Here is a 20,478-nt window from a genome sequence, read left to right as displayed (position 1 = left end):
GAAATTAAGACATAAAAAATTCATCTCTTTCAGTTGAAGCCCTTTATATTTGGGTAAACGACATCATGGTCTCGTACACACTCTCAAGTATGGAGTGAGGGTAAACGGACGCCTCGCTTGAAGAACAACCAGGAGGGTTCAGAACTTGAAGAGGTCGATAAAGTGCTGCGGAGAGATGGGCATGAGGCAGCTGTCAGGGTCGTTGGCTGAGCATGGATGGCCACAGTCCTGGAAGACAGCCATCAAGCACATTGTTAGAACCAGGAGAGCAGAGGAGCAGCTTTGCATTTAGTTCACATACAGAAACTCAACGTGGGACACTGGAGTTGGTTGCATCAGCTGTTTGTAAGTTCAAACTTGGTAGGGATTTCCACATTACTGAATTTAAATGGATTGCATTGAACATTACTAACTTTTCAACATGTTTTTCTATGTATGCATAGGATTTGCAGTCAAGCAGGATATATTGATTGGTTTCCAACAACATAAAAAACGTATAATGTAAAGGGCAACTGATTTGAAGCACACCCACATTACTCAGATGTGTCCTATCTTTAAGTTTTACATTTAGAAATAGTTTGAAAAATGGTAGAACTTGAAGGACTTTACAAACTAAAAGTGTTGGATTTACTAATAGCTGATGCAACCTGATCTTGGACATTAGTATACACACAGAAACATTTGCCTTAAACTAAATTACAATTTTCTTTCAGACACATGAACTCAACGTTCAGAGGAATTTATGAATCAACAAAAACATTTTTTTTTTCTACAGTCAGAGGCGATTAAAAAAAGTCAGCGGAAAGAGTGGCACTGTTTACTAAACACACCTCGAGCAAAACATGATGACATCCAGTGAAACAGAAAACAGTACAAGACAAAGCTTAACACATGGAAAAAGATAAACTATAAATCAGATCAACAGGGAAACTTGAGACAAGCTGGCAACGGCAGAAACACAAAGGCATGATGGGACAGAAAGTACCTTGAATAACAAAGCCAGGTGGCGATCCTGAGGGAGTAAGGGAGAGGGGGAAACCAGGAGAAGAGGCAGGAAGGAAGGGGATGCACAGAGGGCAGAGGTTAAAAAGTATAGGGGCCAAGTCAAGGAGGATTACAAGATTGTGGGTAGTAAATAATCACAAGGAGGGGGGAACAGATAGTAGAGAAACAGCAGCATGTCTTTGCGTCAAACTCTGAAAAAACGTGATCTTTGTCACATGTGGTTTAATGTCAGATCTCATGGAGGGCAAACAAGTCATTAGTCTGACCTCTGACCGCTACGTATACATGTATGAGCACGAGTTCAAAAATCCATAGTTGATGGCTTATACAGTGAGTGTGTGACTCATTTGTTCCTGTTGAATAATCAGGACATTGTTCTCACAGGGGAGCCATTCTTTAACAATAATTTGATGTGTAATTAGTCAAAGTAGAAAGGCAATATCGAGGCTATTTCTTTTATTCTCAGGAAGTCAAATGTTTTCTATATAAAGATTGGGTTTCTGTGTGCTAGACACGGATATCAGCGTGAGAGAGACTATGTGATTGGACCAAAGTGTCTCTGAGACTTTCGCTAAGTGTACCAAATGATAATGGATGTTTTGTCTTTTCAGCCAAGGAAATACAATGTGCTCTGGTACAAGCATGATACTTCTGATGATAAGTCTGTGAGAAACTTTTCTTTTAGGTTTAATTTACTGTACACACACTCTCCATTTCCACTAAGCTACGGGAGACAACACTGAAAGGCAAACTTTTAACATTTTTCTCCAATGTAATGTGCAACCTATAATTTCCTACTCACTATATGGTGTTTCCCACATGACATGAATGTGTTTATAGGTGTGTTTGTTTACCTTCCAGAAGAGGATGCTACAGTGTTTGCAGAAGTGCAAGGTGTCGCCGTACTGCTCCTTCATTGGATAGTGTTTCTGCAGGGTGAAGTACATCAGCTTCCAGTCGACGTTATCGCTCTTGGTTAGGACCAGATTCCTACAGAACTGCACACGGATGGATAGGAGACACAGAATTAAAACACCACTTAAAACACAGAGGACAGGAATGTAATTATAACCGGAACAAAGTGTAATTAGATATAAGTAAGTGATTAACACCAATCTGGAGCGGGTGTATATACTAAACGTGTGAGATTATGTGTGTGTATTTGAGAGAGCTACAGAAAGAGAGCCCGATCATTGTGAGCAACCTGAGGCAATTCTGCCCTCTAGTGGTCACCATGTGAATTACTTAGAACACCTTCATCTTTTTGGACTCTTCACCACAAATTATGATTGAATGTTTTAAGCATATTCCTTTTAAAATGGTTATTAAAAAAATAAATTAAAAAAAATCACAGATTTTGCTCAAAATGCTTCCTTCTTCATATCTGATTAAATTAAATAATATGTTCTTCTCAAGAGGTGGGAAGTTACAAAGTACAAATATTTACCTTAACTTTTTACCTTAGCTCTGTACATTTTAACACAAATATCTGTACTTTCTACTCATTCCATTTTCAAAAATTGGTACTTTAGTTTTAATGCATTTGAGGAAAATTATCAATTATTTTTATATCTGCGTCATTGCATGCCACCTTCCCTACATGGCACTACTGATTTCAACCGCATCAGAGCATATCATGCGTAGCAGACATGGCAAGACGAAACGACATAACAAGACAGAAACAGACAGAGAGCCAGACATGAATAGGGACAAAAGGCGTGTTAGTGTTTTGTATCTGCAGAAACCCTGCAGCGCTCTGCCTGCATGTTCTTATTTTTTTAATTTGTTGCTGTGGTTGGGACGCTTTATCATTCTTAAATGTCGGTATTTGATGTCCAGGGGAATGAGTCTCAAGAATCAGCTATCTCTCTGGTGCGCTTAAGAACAGCTCAGACAAATCCTACTGATTCTACCTTTAAGTTTAATAGTCTTTGAATTATATGAAATTGACATGAGGTTCAGTTCGCTTTGCAGAGAAATGGCTGGTAGAAATGTTCTCCAGAGGGATACTTTTTTCTTTTATACTTTGAGTACATTTCAGAGCCTGTACTTTCCTCCTTTTACTTGTGTGAAAAAAAGACTGAAGTACTGATTCAACTTCTTTACTCAAGTATCTGTGCTTCTACTTGAGCAAAGAATGTGTGTATGTGTACACCTCTGTTGTTCCCCCACCTGTTTGTCTGAGAAGTGAAAGTGGCAGAGTTTCTTCCACAGCATCCTGTCCTCACTGAGGATTTGCAGAGTAGGCGTGGTCTGCCCCACGTTAATGATGTCATAGGCATCAGATAGATTGCAGAGGATCTTGTTCTGCATGTGTAGCGGCAAGTCGTCGAATGACAAGCCATTGCATAATTGCTGAGGAGACAATGAAGAGCAACACGTTAAAATCAGAGCTGATAATGACGGGTTTTTATTGAGAATGATGTGTTGTAATTCATACACACTTGAGCATTAAATGACCAATTTCGATACATTTTAAATAAATGTAGTTATCAATACTTCCCCTTTTATATTTCATGTTCCTCACTTTCACATTTTAAGCCTACTTCCCCTTTAAAAAAGTCACATTTACATACAGGCAGCTCAAACCAGACCTAGAGGTGTGTTTTGGGAGAGGCCTAAATGAAAAAGCACACACCACTAGTCGGTGCTGTAGGCAGCAGTCAACTTGTCGTGGACTTAACTGCAGCTACCGCAGCAGAGGGTGCTGACGTGCAGCTCAAGGCTCCGGATAAACAGGCTAAGCAGTTCTATGTATGGAAGAACAGTACTTCACTAAAGATGACACCACTATCACGGTGATGTGTCGGTTGTGTACAGCTGTACTGAAGTACAACAAGAACACATCTGCTATGCATAGCCATCTAAAGATGAAACAATAGCTAGCATTAGCACTCACAGTAGCACCATCAAGCAACTATCTGCTCTTTCTGGAATTACTTGATCTGTTGCTCTTTGTGGAATTACCACCACAGTGATTGCCTGTCTTCTTGGCTTCAAAATAGCTGTAATGTAATGGAAAATTCTGTTGTTCATTGTTACAGTGTTTCGTGTAATCGGGCATAGATATAATATGCATTGCAAGGCTATCGTTTATGTGTTTTTGTCCGTTATCATGGCAACCTAGCTGCCAGCTGACACCAGTGCCTCAAGCGGCCGCATCCATTGGTTACAACAATTTTCTTCAACATTTGTTCTTTAGTTGAAAATAACCAAATTGCTATTTCTTTTCTTGTTATGTTTATAACATGTGATTCTACATAGTGTGTAGTAGGATGCCTGAACTTTCTGCATTATAAAATACAATTTTCACAGTTCTTCTCTCTGTGTCTTTCTTACATAACGAAAAATCTGTTTTTCTACTAGAAATTAGGAGTCCTGAAACCCATGGCACGTACACACACACACACACACACACAACTTCTACCTTGGGGATCTGCAGGTTATTGAGCTGCTGCTGCCATTTGAGGATGGTCTCCAGTCGGCACAACCAGATGTTGACATTGCCCACGAGGACACACCTGCCAACATGGATGGCCAGACTGTGCAGTGTCGAGCTCAGGTCGTGCAGTAGGTCCTTGACAAGACGCGGATTGTACTGGTCCTCCACAACTAAAAAACAAAAACAAACAAGACAATATTCAAGATGAAAAAGGAAAAAAAACAGCAACCTAAATGTAACAGAATGTAACTAATCTCCCCTTTTAAAAATGCAAACAGAAAACAGATGGATGAAAAACATGGCAGAATTGTACATTTAAGTTTCATCATATACATGTGGCAGAGTTGATCTGTACTTTGCTCCACCAGGCAACATGACCGCATAATGATGGAGCACACCAGTCCTACTGGTTTTGTGGTTAGGCACTGCTGTGACTGAACAGTATTCTGAGAAACAACATCTTCTGCTTGCTCAGAGCCGTTACACTTAGTAAATACATTTTCTTTCTGTAAAATATAAAACTACCTTAGAGAGCCTTAATTAGAGTCTATTGTGTGACAGCGAACATCAGAAAGAGCGCTGAGAAAATGTCTGCCTGCAAATGTCAACTGAATAAGTAATCCATCTCCGTCCTAGGTCTCCTTACCCTTTCGTACAATCTTCTCCAGTATATTGAAATAGTTTTTCTGGGCTGCTCCACTCAAAGAGGTCAGCTGTGACTTGGCTATTAACTGGAAAAGCTGTAGGAGAGAGAAAGAGTTATACAGTTAGAGGAAGAGTCACACAACTGCTTCAAAATGATTATTGATCAACATGTGAGATCATCATCGCTCACTTTTGCCACATAGTTGAATCTCCTCAAGTCCTGAATGGCACTGGAAAAGTCTAGACGGTTGATGGCTTCACCGAGCGTACAGTATCCATGACGCTGTGAGTTAACATGAAAGTACACACACATGCACACATTCAATTTATTGAATAATTATTTATTCTTAGTAAATTGCTGCTGATAAATCCTTCATGTAAAATTCTAGAAACAGCTGCAGCACTCACCTCTTTCGTGCTCCCTCTCTGCACGTAGATCCATTTATCCCTGAAAACAACTGGACAAGGGAAACATAACACATTATTCATTGCGCATACATAGTGTGTATCAAGTGAACAATGTGTTGAGCACCTATGAATCCAATATAATAGCAATAAATTTTGTTAATTTTTAAGTCTATAGTGTTTTTGTATTAGATTGCGTTGTATTGTATAGTGTCTACTATTTTCCTCCTCCCGATATGGTGGAGGGGGCTCAAAATAATCATATAGTTGACTCCAAAGCTTTCTGCAACAGTTCAACAAACACTGGACAACAAAACCTCCCCAAATGCAGAATTAGGACAGGTTTATGTTATTCAACACATGGTTGCAAGGTTAAACATTTTAGATGGTCAAACATGGCAACCATATTTAGGAGGATGACCAATCATAATAAGATATGACTTAGTTTTCTTTATTGAAATTAAAAACATGACAACGACTACAGCAGAAACATTAGAGATAATGAGAGAGCTTTTGTTGTGCTGCACGACGTACATCCTGAAAGACTCAGAGGAGACCACTTTCATTCCGGCAGGGTAAATGGACAAAGTAAACATCCTGAAAAGTAAAATCTGTCTTTGAACCAGTTTGACAAGTTAGACTAGCTGAGCCTCAGGACACACAGGTGTGACTATAAATACAACCTTCTGCTGAAATGGTCAGTCACTAACCTGCAAAGAAACTATGTGTGAGGACAGCTGAATGAGACTTCAGTAATTTTGTTATTGAAACTTACAAAAGCAGTGTTAACAAACCCCAAAAAACCTATCACTGATAAAAACAACAAAAACTAACACATTCCGCAGCTTCAATATGACAGTGTCAGGTGATAAAGTCTTTAGTCTCACTGTAAACAAAGTTTTCAAAGCTTTTTACCACAATTATTACTTGTACACCCCAGTAATTCTGCTCTGAGTTTTGTTGTTCAAATGGCCTTTAATTTTCATACCACAAACTCTTTGATGAAGCCAAAACAGTGATTATGTGTTGCTGACTCACATTGAGATTTGGTGTTATTGTTGTAGAAGTCCTTTTTCCTCTTTGTGGTGGCGAGCTCACACACGTCCCCGACAAACAGATTCTCTTTGTTGTCACTGCAGAGCCTGTTTGCAAGGAGGAAGCACAGGAGGAATTAATACTGAACGAAAACACTAAAACTAACAAGTGTCGCCAGTGCATCTGAAAAACAACATAATTACAAATGACGCAATGATGAATGATGAAAAGAGTCTGTGAGTATTTACTGATGTCCTGTATCACTGGATGAGTCCAAAGTTTAAGTGATGCAGTTTGTTGTGCGAGTTAAAAATGACAAACACAGAGGCCAAAAAGTAATAGAAGTGACATAAAGTAATGCTTTTATTTTGGTCAAAAATCAAAGCTGCTGCATTTTGGATGAATCAGAATGATAAATGGGCTGAGACAGATGTAAAAGGAGACAAAATAGTTAAGATGTGAAATTATAATGATTCACAGTGTCTGGAGGATGAATTGCAGATGGCAGACATATATCAGAGTCAGAGAGACAGAATCCTAGATGTGACTCAGTCTTTTCTCAGAAAACAGGAGAAAACATTATGATATCTATATCTGATCTCTGTTATTTCTGGCTGCCTTTCTCGGCCTGCTTTCTTGATAAGCAGCCTTGTTATTAGTGATAAGATGGATCTAAAGATTTTTGCAGCTGACCTCAACTCGAAATATGTTGACATGGGAGGCTTGAACTGGCTCAACTCTAACAGAAACCCAAATGAAAACATAAAAGCACATGTTAAAATACTGGATACAGATTATCTATGGATGTGTGTTAATGAGTGTCTGTGCACATGGATATAAACACTTTATGACCACCTCTTGGCAGAGTTCTACTATTGTGATAAGTTGCAATCTTTTCCTCTAATCCAAACAAAACTAAATCACATAAAATAAAATCCTCTGTACCGAGATCTGCTCCTCTGACATTCTCTAATGACCTTTAACTGACAGATCAAAGGGGCCGGACTGGGCCGGTAATTGACTCTCCACGCATTAATAATCCTTTGATCTGATGTTAAGCACCCAACTGGCAACACTACCCACTTGGGAGCACTACATATGTGTCAGCTGACTGCACTGGGAAATAATACCTTAAAATATGTAATTATTGTTAAACTGATATCAAAATTATGGCCACAACATCCCATTTGTTGATGATAAGTTAATGGTTAATTGTGTGTTTTCATTAATTGAAAGCATAACAGATTGTCTTTATTTGTGGTTGTGGTGCTAGAGCTAACTATAGTCCATTTGAGAATAAACACTGCACAGTACGACTAATACAGCTTACAACCTTCAAAATAAGAGTTTTTCTTGTCCCCTCTTCACAAATAAAAAAAAAACATGGCCTTTTCTTCTGCACCTTGGTCCATATTTAAAAACTACTACCATTTTCCAGGGGAGGGTGAAGAGGAAGGAGAAGGAGAGGAAGAAGAAGAGGAAGACATACTTAATTAACCCCTTTCTAGGGAAATTCAATAGACAGAAGTCAGCCATGTGCCTCCTGTGATGCACACTCCTCAGTTTCTTCTTTTCATATCCTCATGAAGAGTTTAACCCAGAGGATGATATACAGCTGAAACTATTAGTTGATTAATAGCTTAAAAACAGTGCAGAAAACTATTTGGCAACCATTTTGGTAATGGGTGAATCCTTCTTTGGCCTGCATGATTTTGGAAAAAACCTAAAAACCAAAGCAGACCCTGCTTTGTTTGATATACTGATTAAGAACGATTGTGGTTCAATGTGCATGCAGAGCCAGCATGTCACTCACAGGCAACAAACTGTACCCAAGAGCCTTAAATCAGACTGAATTAAATAATAATAGATGTCTCTTGTAGATTAGTCATGGAAAACGAGAACTGTGCAGTTTTGCTTTTGTATCAAGCTGCAAAAAAGTTGTAGCAAGATGTATTTGGGTTTATTTGCCTTATTTGACATTGCATATCCTGCGATTTGACTGTACTGCCCATGTGCACATTGTGATGTCAATGCTGAAACGATATATTGTGCAGCCTTAATCTTTTTAGTAATTTTTTCAAGTACACAGAAGCAAACATCGGCTGGTTCCTGCTCCTCAAATGTGAGGATTTGCTGCTTTTCTTTGTATGTATATGGGTTTTGGATTGATGGCCAGACAAATCAAGATACCCGAGTATGTATCTTTGGGCTCAAAAACATTGTAATGGCTATTTTCTGACATTTTACAGAACAAAAGACTCGTCAAGAAAAGGATCATTAGATAAATCAATAATGAAAATAATTTTTAGGTGTCTGGTGATTTTAACAGCGACTGTGCACCCAGGGTTCCTTCTTAAAGAGAAAGTGGACGGACATGGTATAATGAATTATACAACAAATCACTTACAAGACTTTTCTTTAGAGAATGACTGATAAGGTAGTGGCAACAAATACCAGGTACCATGGCTGGTCCCAGAATGCAACAGGGTATTTATGCTAATAAAAGGGCTTTTTTCTGTTCATGAGTTTTCAGAAGCTGGAAGAATATGTTTAGAGGAAGATTGGAGAATACATCAATCACATTCCCTGTGATTTCAACACACATTACAATGAAGAAATCACTTTTTCCTCTAGCATAAGTGAAGACAAGGCTTTGCTTGTCTGACTGTGAAAGCAACTGATTCGTGGTGAATGAGCTCCGCAGTAATCCCTCGTCCCTATCCATTTATCCAATTGCATAGGCGTACGCACAAACACACATGCAAGCACAGTGATCTGTCACAGTGAATTACGAGTGAGGAATGAAACCGTCTGCCGTTTTTACACAGGTTGCATGCGGAGCACTGGACTCCACAGAGCCAATAAAAGACATCACAAAGCAGCAGGAACGTTCAGGAGGATTTGTGGATATTTAAACCATATCCTGAAATACATGAGGCAAAAGGGCAAGGGCTTTGTAGGAAGTCAACATGAACAAGGAAGACTGCAAACAGAGTACGTGGCTGACATTTTTTATCTGTTAGACTTCTCTTACTTACTGTGTATTTATTATGTGCTTTGTCAAGTGTGAGATGACGAAACAATTAAAGAAATTAAGAGAGACAGAGATGGATCACGAAGGGAGACTGAAATACTTAGCTGACACAACCTTTCCAACACCTATCTGACACTTGACTGTTTGCCGGTAATATTTGACGGAGGATTGTTGACGTCAAAAGACACATGATGATCTATACTACTTCTGTAACACTGTGTACCATACCAGTGGCCATCATAATGCTCTTCTTTCTTTCCAGCCTACATGTGTTGCTCTGCTACATGTACCTCTGTGGCATGAAGTCACTGGCCTCTCTGAATGAGGCTGCATTTGGAGAGTGGCCAAGTGGAACAGATGATGTCATCAGTTATTGTCTGATGTTGTGTCCTTTGCCTTTTTGTGAAAAAAACTGCTGACAAGCTAATCTGACACTGTGAGGTACTGTTGGTCGGTCGATCGACAGAAAGGGCGACACTCTGATGTGAGGGAGACATCCCCGACTGGCACCATTAACCCTGTCAGCACCAGCAGGACAACAGTGGCCTGCTCATTGTTTATACGAGGATTGATCATGTACTGATTCCACTAAGATACACTCACAAACTGGTGACTTACTTTATTATTATGCTGCTAATGGCACTATTCCTTCTATATCTTCTATTTTTTATATCAGTAGGTATTAGTAGCATTTGTTTTATGTACATTTTTATTTCTAAGAACATTTTACTTCTACATGAAACAAAGCACATCTTTAAATGTGTGATGGCCAGAGATATGGACTCAAGTCACTGTTTTCATGACCTGCATCTTGACTTGACAGAAAATAAATTACTTGAGACTCGACCTGTACTTTGACATCAAAAAGTTGTGACACTTATGCATTAAAGTTTGGCACTTGCCAATCTTCCTTAAGAGGGGAAGAGACTGAAAAGAATTCACTGAACAGTCGCAAAGGAAAACTCTTCACATGCTATGTTTTGACCCATGAAGTCACAAAGGTTAGTGGCACGACTTGACTTGAGAAAAAACAGTTACACCAAAAACATCACAGAGTTCACAGATGAGTTGGATTACTGTTTTGTAATGAGCTACTTTCATGAAGGCATTTTTTAACCTAAGATCTAAAGTCTACACACATAGTCCATCATAAATGTGAATTCAATAATTCATATCAAATGCCTTTTTGTTTACATATCACTGGTTATCATTAAAAAACAAAGTTGCAATACATTGATATTTGAAGGAAACAAGAGATTTTGAAAGTCAGATAAATGCACATAGCCCAAAGACATGCTGAGTTAAAAAATTGCTAATCTAGTTTAAACAAACTAAAAAACCTAACACTGGTTAGCTGGCTTCACTCCCTGTATGTAAGCACTCATTGCCAGTTGGCATGCGTCAAAACAGTACATGTTTCCTGCAGATAACAAGGCACGCGCTCCTGCTGGGAGGCAACTGAAATAGCAGAACTTGTTTTAAGTTCAGCTGCGTTCATGTGTACATCAAAGGCTGGGACAGGCAAACAACAGGTATTGTTTAAACATGACATTATCCTTGTGAGCTCAGATTAGAAGAGCTGGTATGTTAACATTCATCACACACTTCAGGCAAAAACCCCATCGACAGATTTCAAAAGTTGCACCATCCAAAAGTAACTCTGGGACATAGATCCTGCACAAGAAGCCAGGATTCCAAGATACCGACCTCATCTCCTTGTTGTTCTTTCCATAGTATTTACACACATCCAATTTAACTTGTTTTTGTGAGAGAGACAATGCAAAAGCTGTGCCTTCAGTCATGGTGACAGGCTTACACTGTGTTCAGACCAAACGCAATGAAAATATTTGTGTTGCGTTTGGTCAGAACACAGCATTAGGCATTTGAAAATAAATCAGCAGACTAACCTCATATACTGTATTCAAGTCATTCTATCACACTGTATCAGTCAATCATATCCCCAAAACATGAACCCAATACCTATCTATAGTTTTGCATAAAGACAAAGGGTGCAGTTCAAGTCAGTGTTATATTACAGCAGTTTCGACATTGCAGCCAGGTCGCATGACTTGTTTTGAATGTGTGTTGCAACGAGAACAACAAGAATGTGTGCTATTGCTTTGAGGGGATAATTGGCAGCAAAAAGTCAACTAAGTTGGCACACAAAAACACCCGACCTCGATTCCATCTGAATCAGATCTTTATGACTCGTCAACTCTAAAACATCTTTCTCTGTGATACCGTGAACTTCCACACCAATTATTTTGAATATTTATCTTTTCTTTTACATCATAAACTGTCTGACAAGTTGGTCTCATGTAAAATTACCCTCATCAGTGTCTAAACCCAACCCTATACTCAACCCTGTCTGTTGCCATGACGCCCCTTTGGCAGAACAGGCTACAATTGTGGGATGCAAATCATCTCATCAAAGACTCTCTGATATAGCCCTGATAAGAGTTGGCTGTATGTTGTTTTCTGAGTAGCTACAACCTTATCAGCGCAATTTGTTCAAGAAGTTTACCACTGTTATTATTGTTTACCGACTCCCGCCATTCATTCCTGTTTCCCTTGATCTGTTAGGCATTTCTATCAAAAGTCATAAGTTCAAATTCAACTCTAACAGAACCCTAAAGGAAATTTGATCACACGTACTGTAGCTCACAGAAATAAAATTGATAAACAACAGCAATCAAGGGTCAAAACAGGTCTTTTCTAGTCATGGTAGTCTAGGGGTTTAAGACACTGACCATGCAATTGCAACACACGGCCTCTGTTGCATGTCGGAGCCTGTCTCTCTCCCCTCATTTCCTGTCAGCTCTTGGTTTAATGAGGGGAAAAAAGCCCTCGAAACGTTTGACTCATTTTGTGTAAGTTGGATGATTTCTCAAAACCAAGTCAACACTCAAAGTGTGTCTTGGCAGTCAAACATTAGAGTCTACTTTTAAACAGAGAAGCACAGCTAATAAAAGCTAATCTACTCTTGGCTATACTGGTTCACTGTGGTAAGATTTTGAGCAACCTCCAATTCAGATGGAAAAATACCCATAAACACTGCTTAAGTGTTTAAGTGATGGGTTTATTAAAATATTTAAGTAATACTACTGCAGAACAGCAAATTTTGATCGTACTTTGATCAATTTATGTCTGGGATCTGAATATAACTCAGTTATCTTTGTAGTGAAGAAGTCCTTGCTGTCATTCAATAAGCCAAACATGAAACCAGGCTACTTACTGCTGTACTGATATGATTGTCACCAATATCAAAATGTTAATAACATGTTTTCGTCATACACATCGTAGTCCAATCAAATTGGATTCTAATGCAATGAACTGTGCTATACTGTTTGTTTAACCAGACTTAATAGAATATTTGAATGTGTGGAGCTAAAACACCACTCTTTCTTTTTGTTTGTTTTTAATTACATTTGCTCTAAATAATAATCTTAGAATGCAGAAAATTTTGCACATTATGATTATATCATCAAGATGTAACACCACTAAAAGCCAATAAATGTTTATATTGAGTTGTCCTCCAGCCTTAGCATTTCTTATGTTTGTAGAAATTAATCTAAACACTGCATAAGACATAGTCTAGTGAAAATGCTAGAGTGACAATTGCGTACTGAGGATATTTTTAATATGTTTTAAAGTTTTGTAGTCAGCAAAGTCTAATCTAAGATTAAGTTTGACACAGACAGACCTGGTACACCATGCCTTTAAAGCAGATGACAACAGTGAACAAGTTATAACCTTACTGGTTTAAGTCAATCTCTCTGTTGTTATCTTCCAACTCGTGTCCATAGAAGATGATCCTCTTCCAGCCATGATCTGTCTTGGTCCAGCTCCATCCAGGTGACCTCCAGTCCTTGCCCAAGAAAGGCATTTTAGCCCACGGGGGGAATTGTGAGCGGAGAGGGCCTTTGTCTCTCCAAATACCTGGAGGGTTAACAAGGTGCGGTATTTAACTTTGTGCTCTCTGAGACTACGGAGGTAAATAAGGGCCATAAAAAGCGAATGAATGGAGTCATGACTTAATGCTTAAAGTGTAGAAAATTAAAACCCATTTTATAGACATGACAATATAAATTGTTCAGTTCAAGTCACCTGGACCTGTGAAATTCAGACACCAAAAATCAAGCTGAAAGATTCAAAGGCAGAGGAATAATGAAGTTCAACTGAGCAACTGGAAACCCAGGATGAATCTAAATTTGAAAACAAGTTTTTTGAAATTGCACCAGTTGAACATCAAAGAGGATAATAAAAACATAAACATTTCAAATGCAGCAGATACAAATCCCAACAACTATTGTTAAATTGGAAATAAAGTCAAATCATAATGGCCTTTCTTTGCTTCCAGACAGTCACCACGCAGCCTACACTTTACATGTTCATATCAGCTTATTGTCTGACAACTGCCCAATAAACAAGAGGGCCATTTTATTCACAAACGTTGTCTAAATTGAGCCTGTTTTAGCGATAGTACAGCTAAACACTGAGATGCATACTGTCATACTGCGCCAAACTGCTTTAATAACACGTCTGACAACGACTATGACGCATTTTACATGGAGCATTGAAAAAATTAACAGCAAATCTTGTCCAAGTCGTTTTAACGTTAAAGGGTAAAAAAAAAAAAAAAACGCAGATTAGACAGGCTGTCAGTCGGTTCAACGCATATTAACACGACAGGAAGACAGTACAGCATCTCTACTTTGCTAAAACAGAGTTGTACATTTCTACAAAACGAACCTTTAGCGACTCCTTTGTTGTGTCTCTCTCTGCTTCTGTTTCTTGTGTCTCTCTGCTGGAAATATTGACGGAAGTAAACACAGTGCGGACACAAGAGTTCGTCAACGGTCCCTGCCGCTCTCCGATTGGACGAAGCGTCGGTATTTATCTTGTTGCTACCCAGAGTCGCGTCGCTGATTGGCTGGCCGCGGCTGTCAATCAGGTTCTTTTTTTTTTTTATCCCGTCTGTTTTGCTGGGGCTTGTTTCGACACGTGACGGAGGACTGCGCACATGCACTTATGTTTTGATTTTGTGATGGAGGATGGGAAACACGACCACCGCGCAGTTGTGTGAGTGATGATGTGGCTGTTAGGGAATATCTCTAAAACAGATGTAATCATAAAGTTTAAAAGTGCAATATAAATAAATTATTGTAACAACAAAAGGGCCTTAAGTTCAGAGTTTATGGTATTTTATCTAGGTCAGTGTTCTGTTGTTGTGGAGTCTCCTTGCTTTAACTTTATTGTGAGAATTAAGGTTACATATTATTTCTGTTTAATTGTCTTCCCCCCCCACTTGTTTTTAGCAGCATTTTTGGGATGTCTAATTCATGACCTTCACAGTAAGTCTACATATTCAAGTCACAAGTCGTTAAGAGCAAGTTTCAGTCAAGTTAGAAGCATAGCTGTGCAACTTGGTCTTTTAAAATCTCCTCAAAAGCACTTCATAAATGGTAGGAATGGGCGGTGGAATCAAATATCCCAATATTTTTGACCAGTTACCTCCATATCAAAATTGGAATAATATTGAAGGGATGACTATAGTTTACTACTAGAAAACACACATTTTTGACAAATAATCATCAGTAATATAGATATAATGACTAAGTGGGTAAAGACAAGTATTAGAATAAGGATAAATTCAGAGAATTATATTACTTTAGTGTAAAGCAGCCTTTAAGACAAGGAAAAGCCAACACTTAGCCAATACAATATCTATAGCGCCATATGATGATAATGACATAATAAAGACGTATATTGCCCAACCCAGTTAGAAGTCTTTATAGTGTCTGAAGGCTGAAATGAAAAAACATAAGCCTATAAATAATGTTCTATCAAAGATGTATTAATAGTGTTTTACAAAGCTGAGACCATGTCAATTCAATGCATAGGCCTAATAATAAAACTCATGTATGTGTGAGCATGATTTAGTGACAACACAACTAGTTTGGAAGTCAAGAATAACACAAGTGTGACGTGGAAACTTGAAACCTTCAGCACATATCCGCTAAGATTAGACTTTTTAGTGACGTCGAAGACATTTTGGACCCAATAGTTAATCTTTTAATCGAATAATTAGTTGTATATTCATAGATTCAGAATTCTATAATGAGGAAGAAGAGGCATGTGTAATTTTACACAAATTTTGAATGAGATTATTGAAGTTTTTGTGTAAAATAAACAGTATTTCAAAACATATGTGGAATTAATATTCATACATTCAAGGTGGGAGGCTGTGTAAAGCCTGTCTGACACTCAAATTAAATCTTGAGCCCTAATTTTTTTTCACTGAAGTCTGTTTTTTACGCAAAATATCTCAAGTCTACATCTCTGATATTTCTGCATGTTCAATCTGTGACAGCAGGGAAAAAGGCTGACTAGCTGATGTCATTACGTATTATGGTCTGTTGGCAAAACCTTTTGCTTTGACTTCCTTAAATGAGCTAAAAAAAATAGCATGCTGTGTCAAGCAAGCCTCCATACTGGTTTATTTGTAGTATTTATTCCTTTGGGCATTGTTAGTACGAGTGATTACAGTCAAGTCAGAGGTTCAGTATGTGCAGTAATTTGTTTAGAGCTTACTGCAGTAATTAGGTTCACTCTTGTTGTTAGACACTGCCCCCTTTAGGCCTCATACAGTAAATTCAAGTTTTCAACACTACAAGAAGTATCCTATACTGTAGTCCCACTGACCTCTACTGTAGGCCATAGTGATATACATGTATGCTTTTCATTCAAAGGATATTGATGGAAGAAGTATTAAGATCTTTAACTTCAGGAAAAATAATACCACCATTTAAAAACGGTAAAAGTCCTGCATCCAAAATCTTACTTAAGTAAAATAGTGTGTAGTGTAATCGAGAAAATGTACTCATTCATTATTATTTTTATAATGATGAAAATGTACTTGAAGTTTAAAAGTAAAAGTACTCACTATGCTGCCAAAATGGCCTCTTTAGTTGTTATATTATCATTTATATTATTTATCAGATTATTTCTATTGATTCAGTTAAGCTGCAGATGTGCTGCATTTTAAGGTTGTAACTGTCTGCAATAGATCTGATTCTATTCATTTTGTCATATTTTTGACATACCTGGGATCTCAGGGTTTCCAGAGACTTGGATTATGCTTGATGAGCTGGTTTGAGACATATTATGTCTTTTTTCCTATTTTTGTTTTTGTTTTAAAACAAGTCCCCATCTACTTCAGTTGTTTAGGAGAATGCATCAACGCTGTTTTGCTGTGAAGCTCCAGAAATGTTTTGTGGACTACGAAACTTCACCTGTTTTTCAATTTTTGGTGAACTCAACAAGTTGAGATGTGCACACAACATTTAAGCAACAGTTCACTTGTAAGAAAAACGTTTTGTTTTATTTGTGTATCAGCTTTACAAAATGTGCAGTACTTCGGTATAAAACAATGTTAAACAGGCAGCAGCAAACACCTGTTACCGAAACTACCTGGTTTGGGTAACAGGTGGAGTTACAGTGGAGTAATATTTCAGCTTAGAGAGCATAGTAACACCTTTACATAATAAAAATCCCATATAAAAGAAGACAAAAGCATCCAGAAATGAAAGCAGCACACATTTTCAGTCAGTAATCAATAATAAGTGTCCTTCTTTTCCCACTGAATCATTAACTGAATGTTAAGAAGCTCTGGCAGCAAACATGTGGTGAGGGCAGGACATGACTTGTCTTGATGCATCAGTCAGTTAGGCCAAGAAGTGAAAGGCGTGCCTGCAACAAGGCTGCAGCTGCAGTGATTTGTATATTCACATAATGTTCATAAATATTGTTTTGTTTCTGCATGTGCGGGTAAACAGTGCTGGTGGCAATTCTGTTAATTAACATCTTGAGTCAACAAAAGTCTGTCCCTTCCTTTTTTCCCCCCACTTGTGTTACAGCCTCAGAGCTTTGATCAGCACAGAAAGTTGGCTTAAGGACAGAAAGAGGGAGAAAGTGGACAAAGCAGACAGGGATTTGGGTGGGACGTGGAGATACAGTTACAACGGGTCACTGGACTTAAGCCTATCAGATTATTAGGAACATTCCTCTCACACAGGACTCAGTGACCAACTTACTCTTTGGTTGGAAACAAAACACATCCCAAATTGTTTTTTCTGTCTCTCTATAGTTAAATTGAATGATTGAATCAGTTTTATCCATGGGAAACAGTTGACTGCAATAAAATTTAAGGAGCAGATATCTCTCGTTGACATATTTATACGAGTCACTGTATCATTGTTTGTGAGTATGTAGACAAGACACATCTGGATTATAAACTTAAGAAGCAGGCACATAAATTATAATTTATGGGCACTTTTATGCTTAAAGTGGTCGCAAGGCCTTGCTGAGGAATATCCTTTATGAACATAAGTATAAAATATTTTATCTGCCATTACATGAGCTACAAGCCTTTATAATCACAGTAACCTTCATGATGATGATGAACCTATACATCGATGTGTAGGTTGTAACTGACTAAATAATACATAATTCAATGATGTTTTATAGATAATTTATAAGCCATTAATAAGAATAGTGTTTGAGTTGCCAGATTGTGACAAAACCGGGCAGAGGAACTGGACCAAAATCCATGTATTACCTCCGCTATGGACGCTATGTTTTCACCTGTGTCCTTTTGTTGATTGATTTGTCAGGATTACACAAACACTACCAATGGATTTCCACGAAACGTGGATGGAGGACGGCTCCCGGACCTGAATAGGCCGCATTGCGGTTCTGAATTAAGGGATGGATCCAGGAATTTCTTCATTTTTGTTAGGTGAGGTCAATCCTCAGGTGAGTGAGTACAAAGGGGAACTGTTGGGCCTCAGTGGATGTATGCACTCTGCTGAGTGTCATTCTAGTTACAGTGTATGATTAATGGAGTAACATTTGTGACCACATTATTAACAAAAAGAGAGGTGAAACAGCAGCCAAGGGAAGTTTTCACAACCAGGCAACCCGAAATATGTTTTTTAGCAGCTTTTAACTGACCTTGAGACCATGATTGAAAGATGAATATATCAGTTACAACTTACAATGTGAACTCTTTATTAAGGGGGGCTTTGGTCAGTAGCTCCTTCTTGCTAAAATCTATATACTTATCTGGATTTGTGTGTCTTCAGGTGAGCACACATGCACCTAGTTTTGACCCTTGACACAGGATTGTATTCTAAATCACAGCTAAATCCATCCATTTTCAATATGAAAATATGAGGAAAATAAGAGTTTTGTGTTTCTGTGTGGGATTTGGGGCTTTCTGTGCCACCCAGCCTGACAAACAACATCTAGTTTAATGCAAGTTTGAACAGAAATAAACACGCCCTTTTTTTTAAAAGAAAAGTCTGCTGAAATTTAGTACACACATGTAGTATGCACAGTAGAATTGTCAAAATGCTTTAATTCAGCTTTCTTAAATTGATATTTCCTGGTTTCTTCACTCTTCAATGGCCGTAAACTGAATATCTTTGGGTTGTGGACTAAACAAAACATTTAAGGACATCATCCTGGGCTTCAGGAAAGACTGATCAACATTTTTGACAATTTTTTTGACATTTTACGGACCAAACAACTGTCTGATTAATCATGAATATAATTGACATATTAATAGATAATGAAAATAATATTTAGTTGGATGCCTAGCACATAGCGTGACAAATGGATGACATGTATCATCGTAACGACAGTCTTCAGTAAGGCCTCTGTAGAGATAAAAAAAAAAAAGGAGTAATCTCAATCAAGGTCTCTTAATCTTTTCCCAGTCTCTTTTGCATTTTTGCAGCTGTACAGCCATTTGATAATCCTTGCATTACGCTCAATAACTGATGTCCCTTGATTTATCTTTCCATGTAACTCATTCTCCAGCAGTCCATCGCTGTCACCGCTGCTCCTGGAGAAGCAGCCTTCTGATGTAGAGACGCTGACACTCCGGAGGTTTGTTGTAATTTCATCTGAGCGTGCCGAGAAGTTCTCTCTCCCCAAGGACTTGATAACATCACCTTCCAGCCCGCAGTACTTGAAAAAAGTATCAAAGTCTGCAAAGTTTTTCGAGTACCTGGAGCTGATGTCAGAGTGAGAACGACTGACCCCTTTGCCAGCCCCCCTTTCAAACTCAGGAACCGCCAGGAGACCTGCAGATTTCTTCACATTACCAGCTGTCACCTTTGTCCCAGAAGCACTGCTTGCTGTGCTGTGTTGTTCTGCCACTCCATTCCTCCTCCTCTCTGGTTCAGAGGGAGCTACATGTGAGCTGCATTCCTTTGCTATGCCCTCAGGTGTGGTGATTTTTTCCTTGTTGTCCTCAGCTTCACGCTCCTTATCTGCCGCTTCAGGTAACGGAGCATTTTTCAGCAGCAGCTTACGTGTTATATGATGTTTCCGGTCATTTGCTGACCCTCTCAGTAACTCACATTTCTGCCTGTAAAGCATAAGGGAGTCTGGTCGTTTTTTGGAGCTGGATCGGCGTACCTGCCCTGCAGAGCAGCCTTGTGCACGTGTAGTTTCTATTGAGTTAGTCCCTGTGACAAGATTCCTGCTACGGTTCGAGCTCCGATTAGAAGACCCGGTGCTACTCACAGAAGCTGATCCAAGGCTGATCACTGGCTCCTGAGTTGAGTTGACCACCTGTTGGCTTTTGACATATTTCAGTTTGCTCGCAGCGAGCCTCTCCACGGCACTCATGCGTCCTTTTGTCTCACTCTCCAGTTCCATTTGCTTTCGAAGGTATTCAGGACCCTTCTCAAGGATCTTTGTGGTGTCGCTGGTTACCTCCATTGTTGTTAAAATGAGGATTTGAATCAGTTATTTCCAAAAGAGTGGGTAATCCTTTAGTTCAGCGTGTGGTCTCTCCGGTGTTAGAGGTAAAAGATTCCATTCAAGCCTGTTCTTTGCC

General features: G+C 38.7%; 2 protein-coding genes across 2 annotated transcripts; both read right to left on the bottom strand.

Annotated features, from left to right (window-relative positions):
* Positions 1-58: 58 nt before the first annotated feature.
* Positions 59-14,398, bottom strand: fbxo25 (F-box protein 25). Its single transcript, XM_073492220.1, has 10 exons — positions 14,319-14,398; positions 13,325-13,505; positions 6,536-6,639; positions 5,501-5,550; positions 5,283-5,375; positions 5,094-5,187; positions 4,433-4,617; positions 3,178-3,360; positions 1,860-2,003; positions 59-228 (listed from the first exon to the last, which is right to left on the bottom strand). Exons 2-10 carry the CDS (start codon positions 13,450-13,452, stop codon positions 139-141), a joined length of 1,071 nt encoding a protein of 356 aa, XP_073348321.1. The 5' UTR covers positions 13,453-13,505; positions 14,319-14,398; the 3' UTR covers positions 59-138.
* Positions 14,399-16,923: 2,525 nt separating this feature from the next.
* Positions 16,924-20,478, bottom strand: fam110c (family with sequence similarity 110 member C). Its single transcript, XM_073492498.1, has one exon. The coding sequence runs from the start codon at positions 20,358-20,360 to the stop codon at positions 19,320-19,322; it is 1,041 nt and encodes a 346-aa protein (XP_073348599.1). The 5' UTR covers positions 20,361-20,478; the 3' UTR covers positions 16,924-19,319.

This window comes from Pagrus major, chromosome 22 (assembly GCF_040436345.1).
Source record: "Pagrus major chromosome 22, Pma_NU_1.0".
In the NCBI taxonomy this organism is placed as follows: domain Eukaryota; kingdom Metazoa; phylum Chordata; class Actinopteri; order Spariformes; family Sparidae; genus Pagrus; species Pagrus major.
The sequence above is the reverse complement of the archived record's forward strand: the minus strand, read 5'-3'. Positions and strand labels throughout refer to the sequence as shown.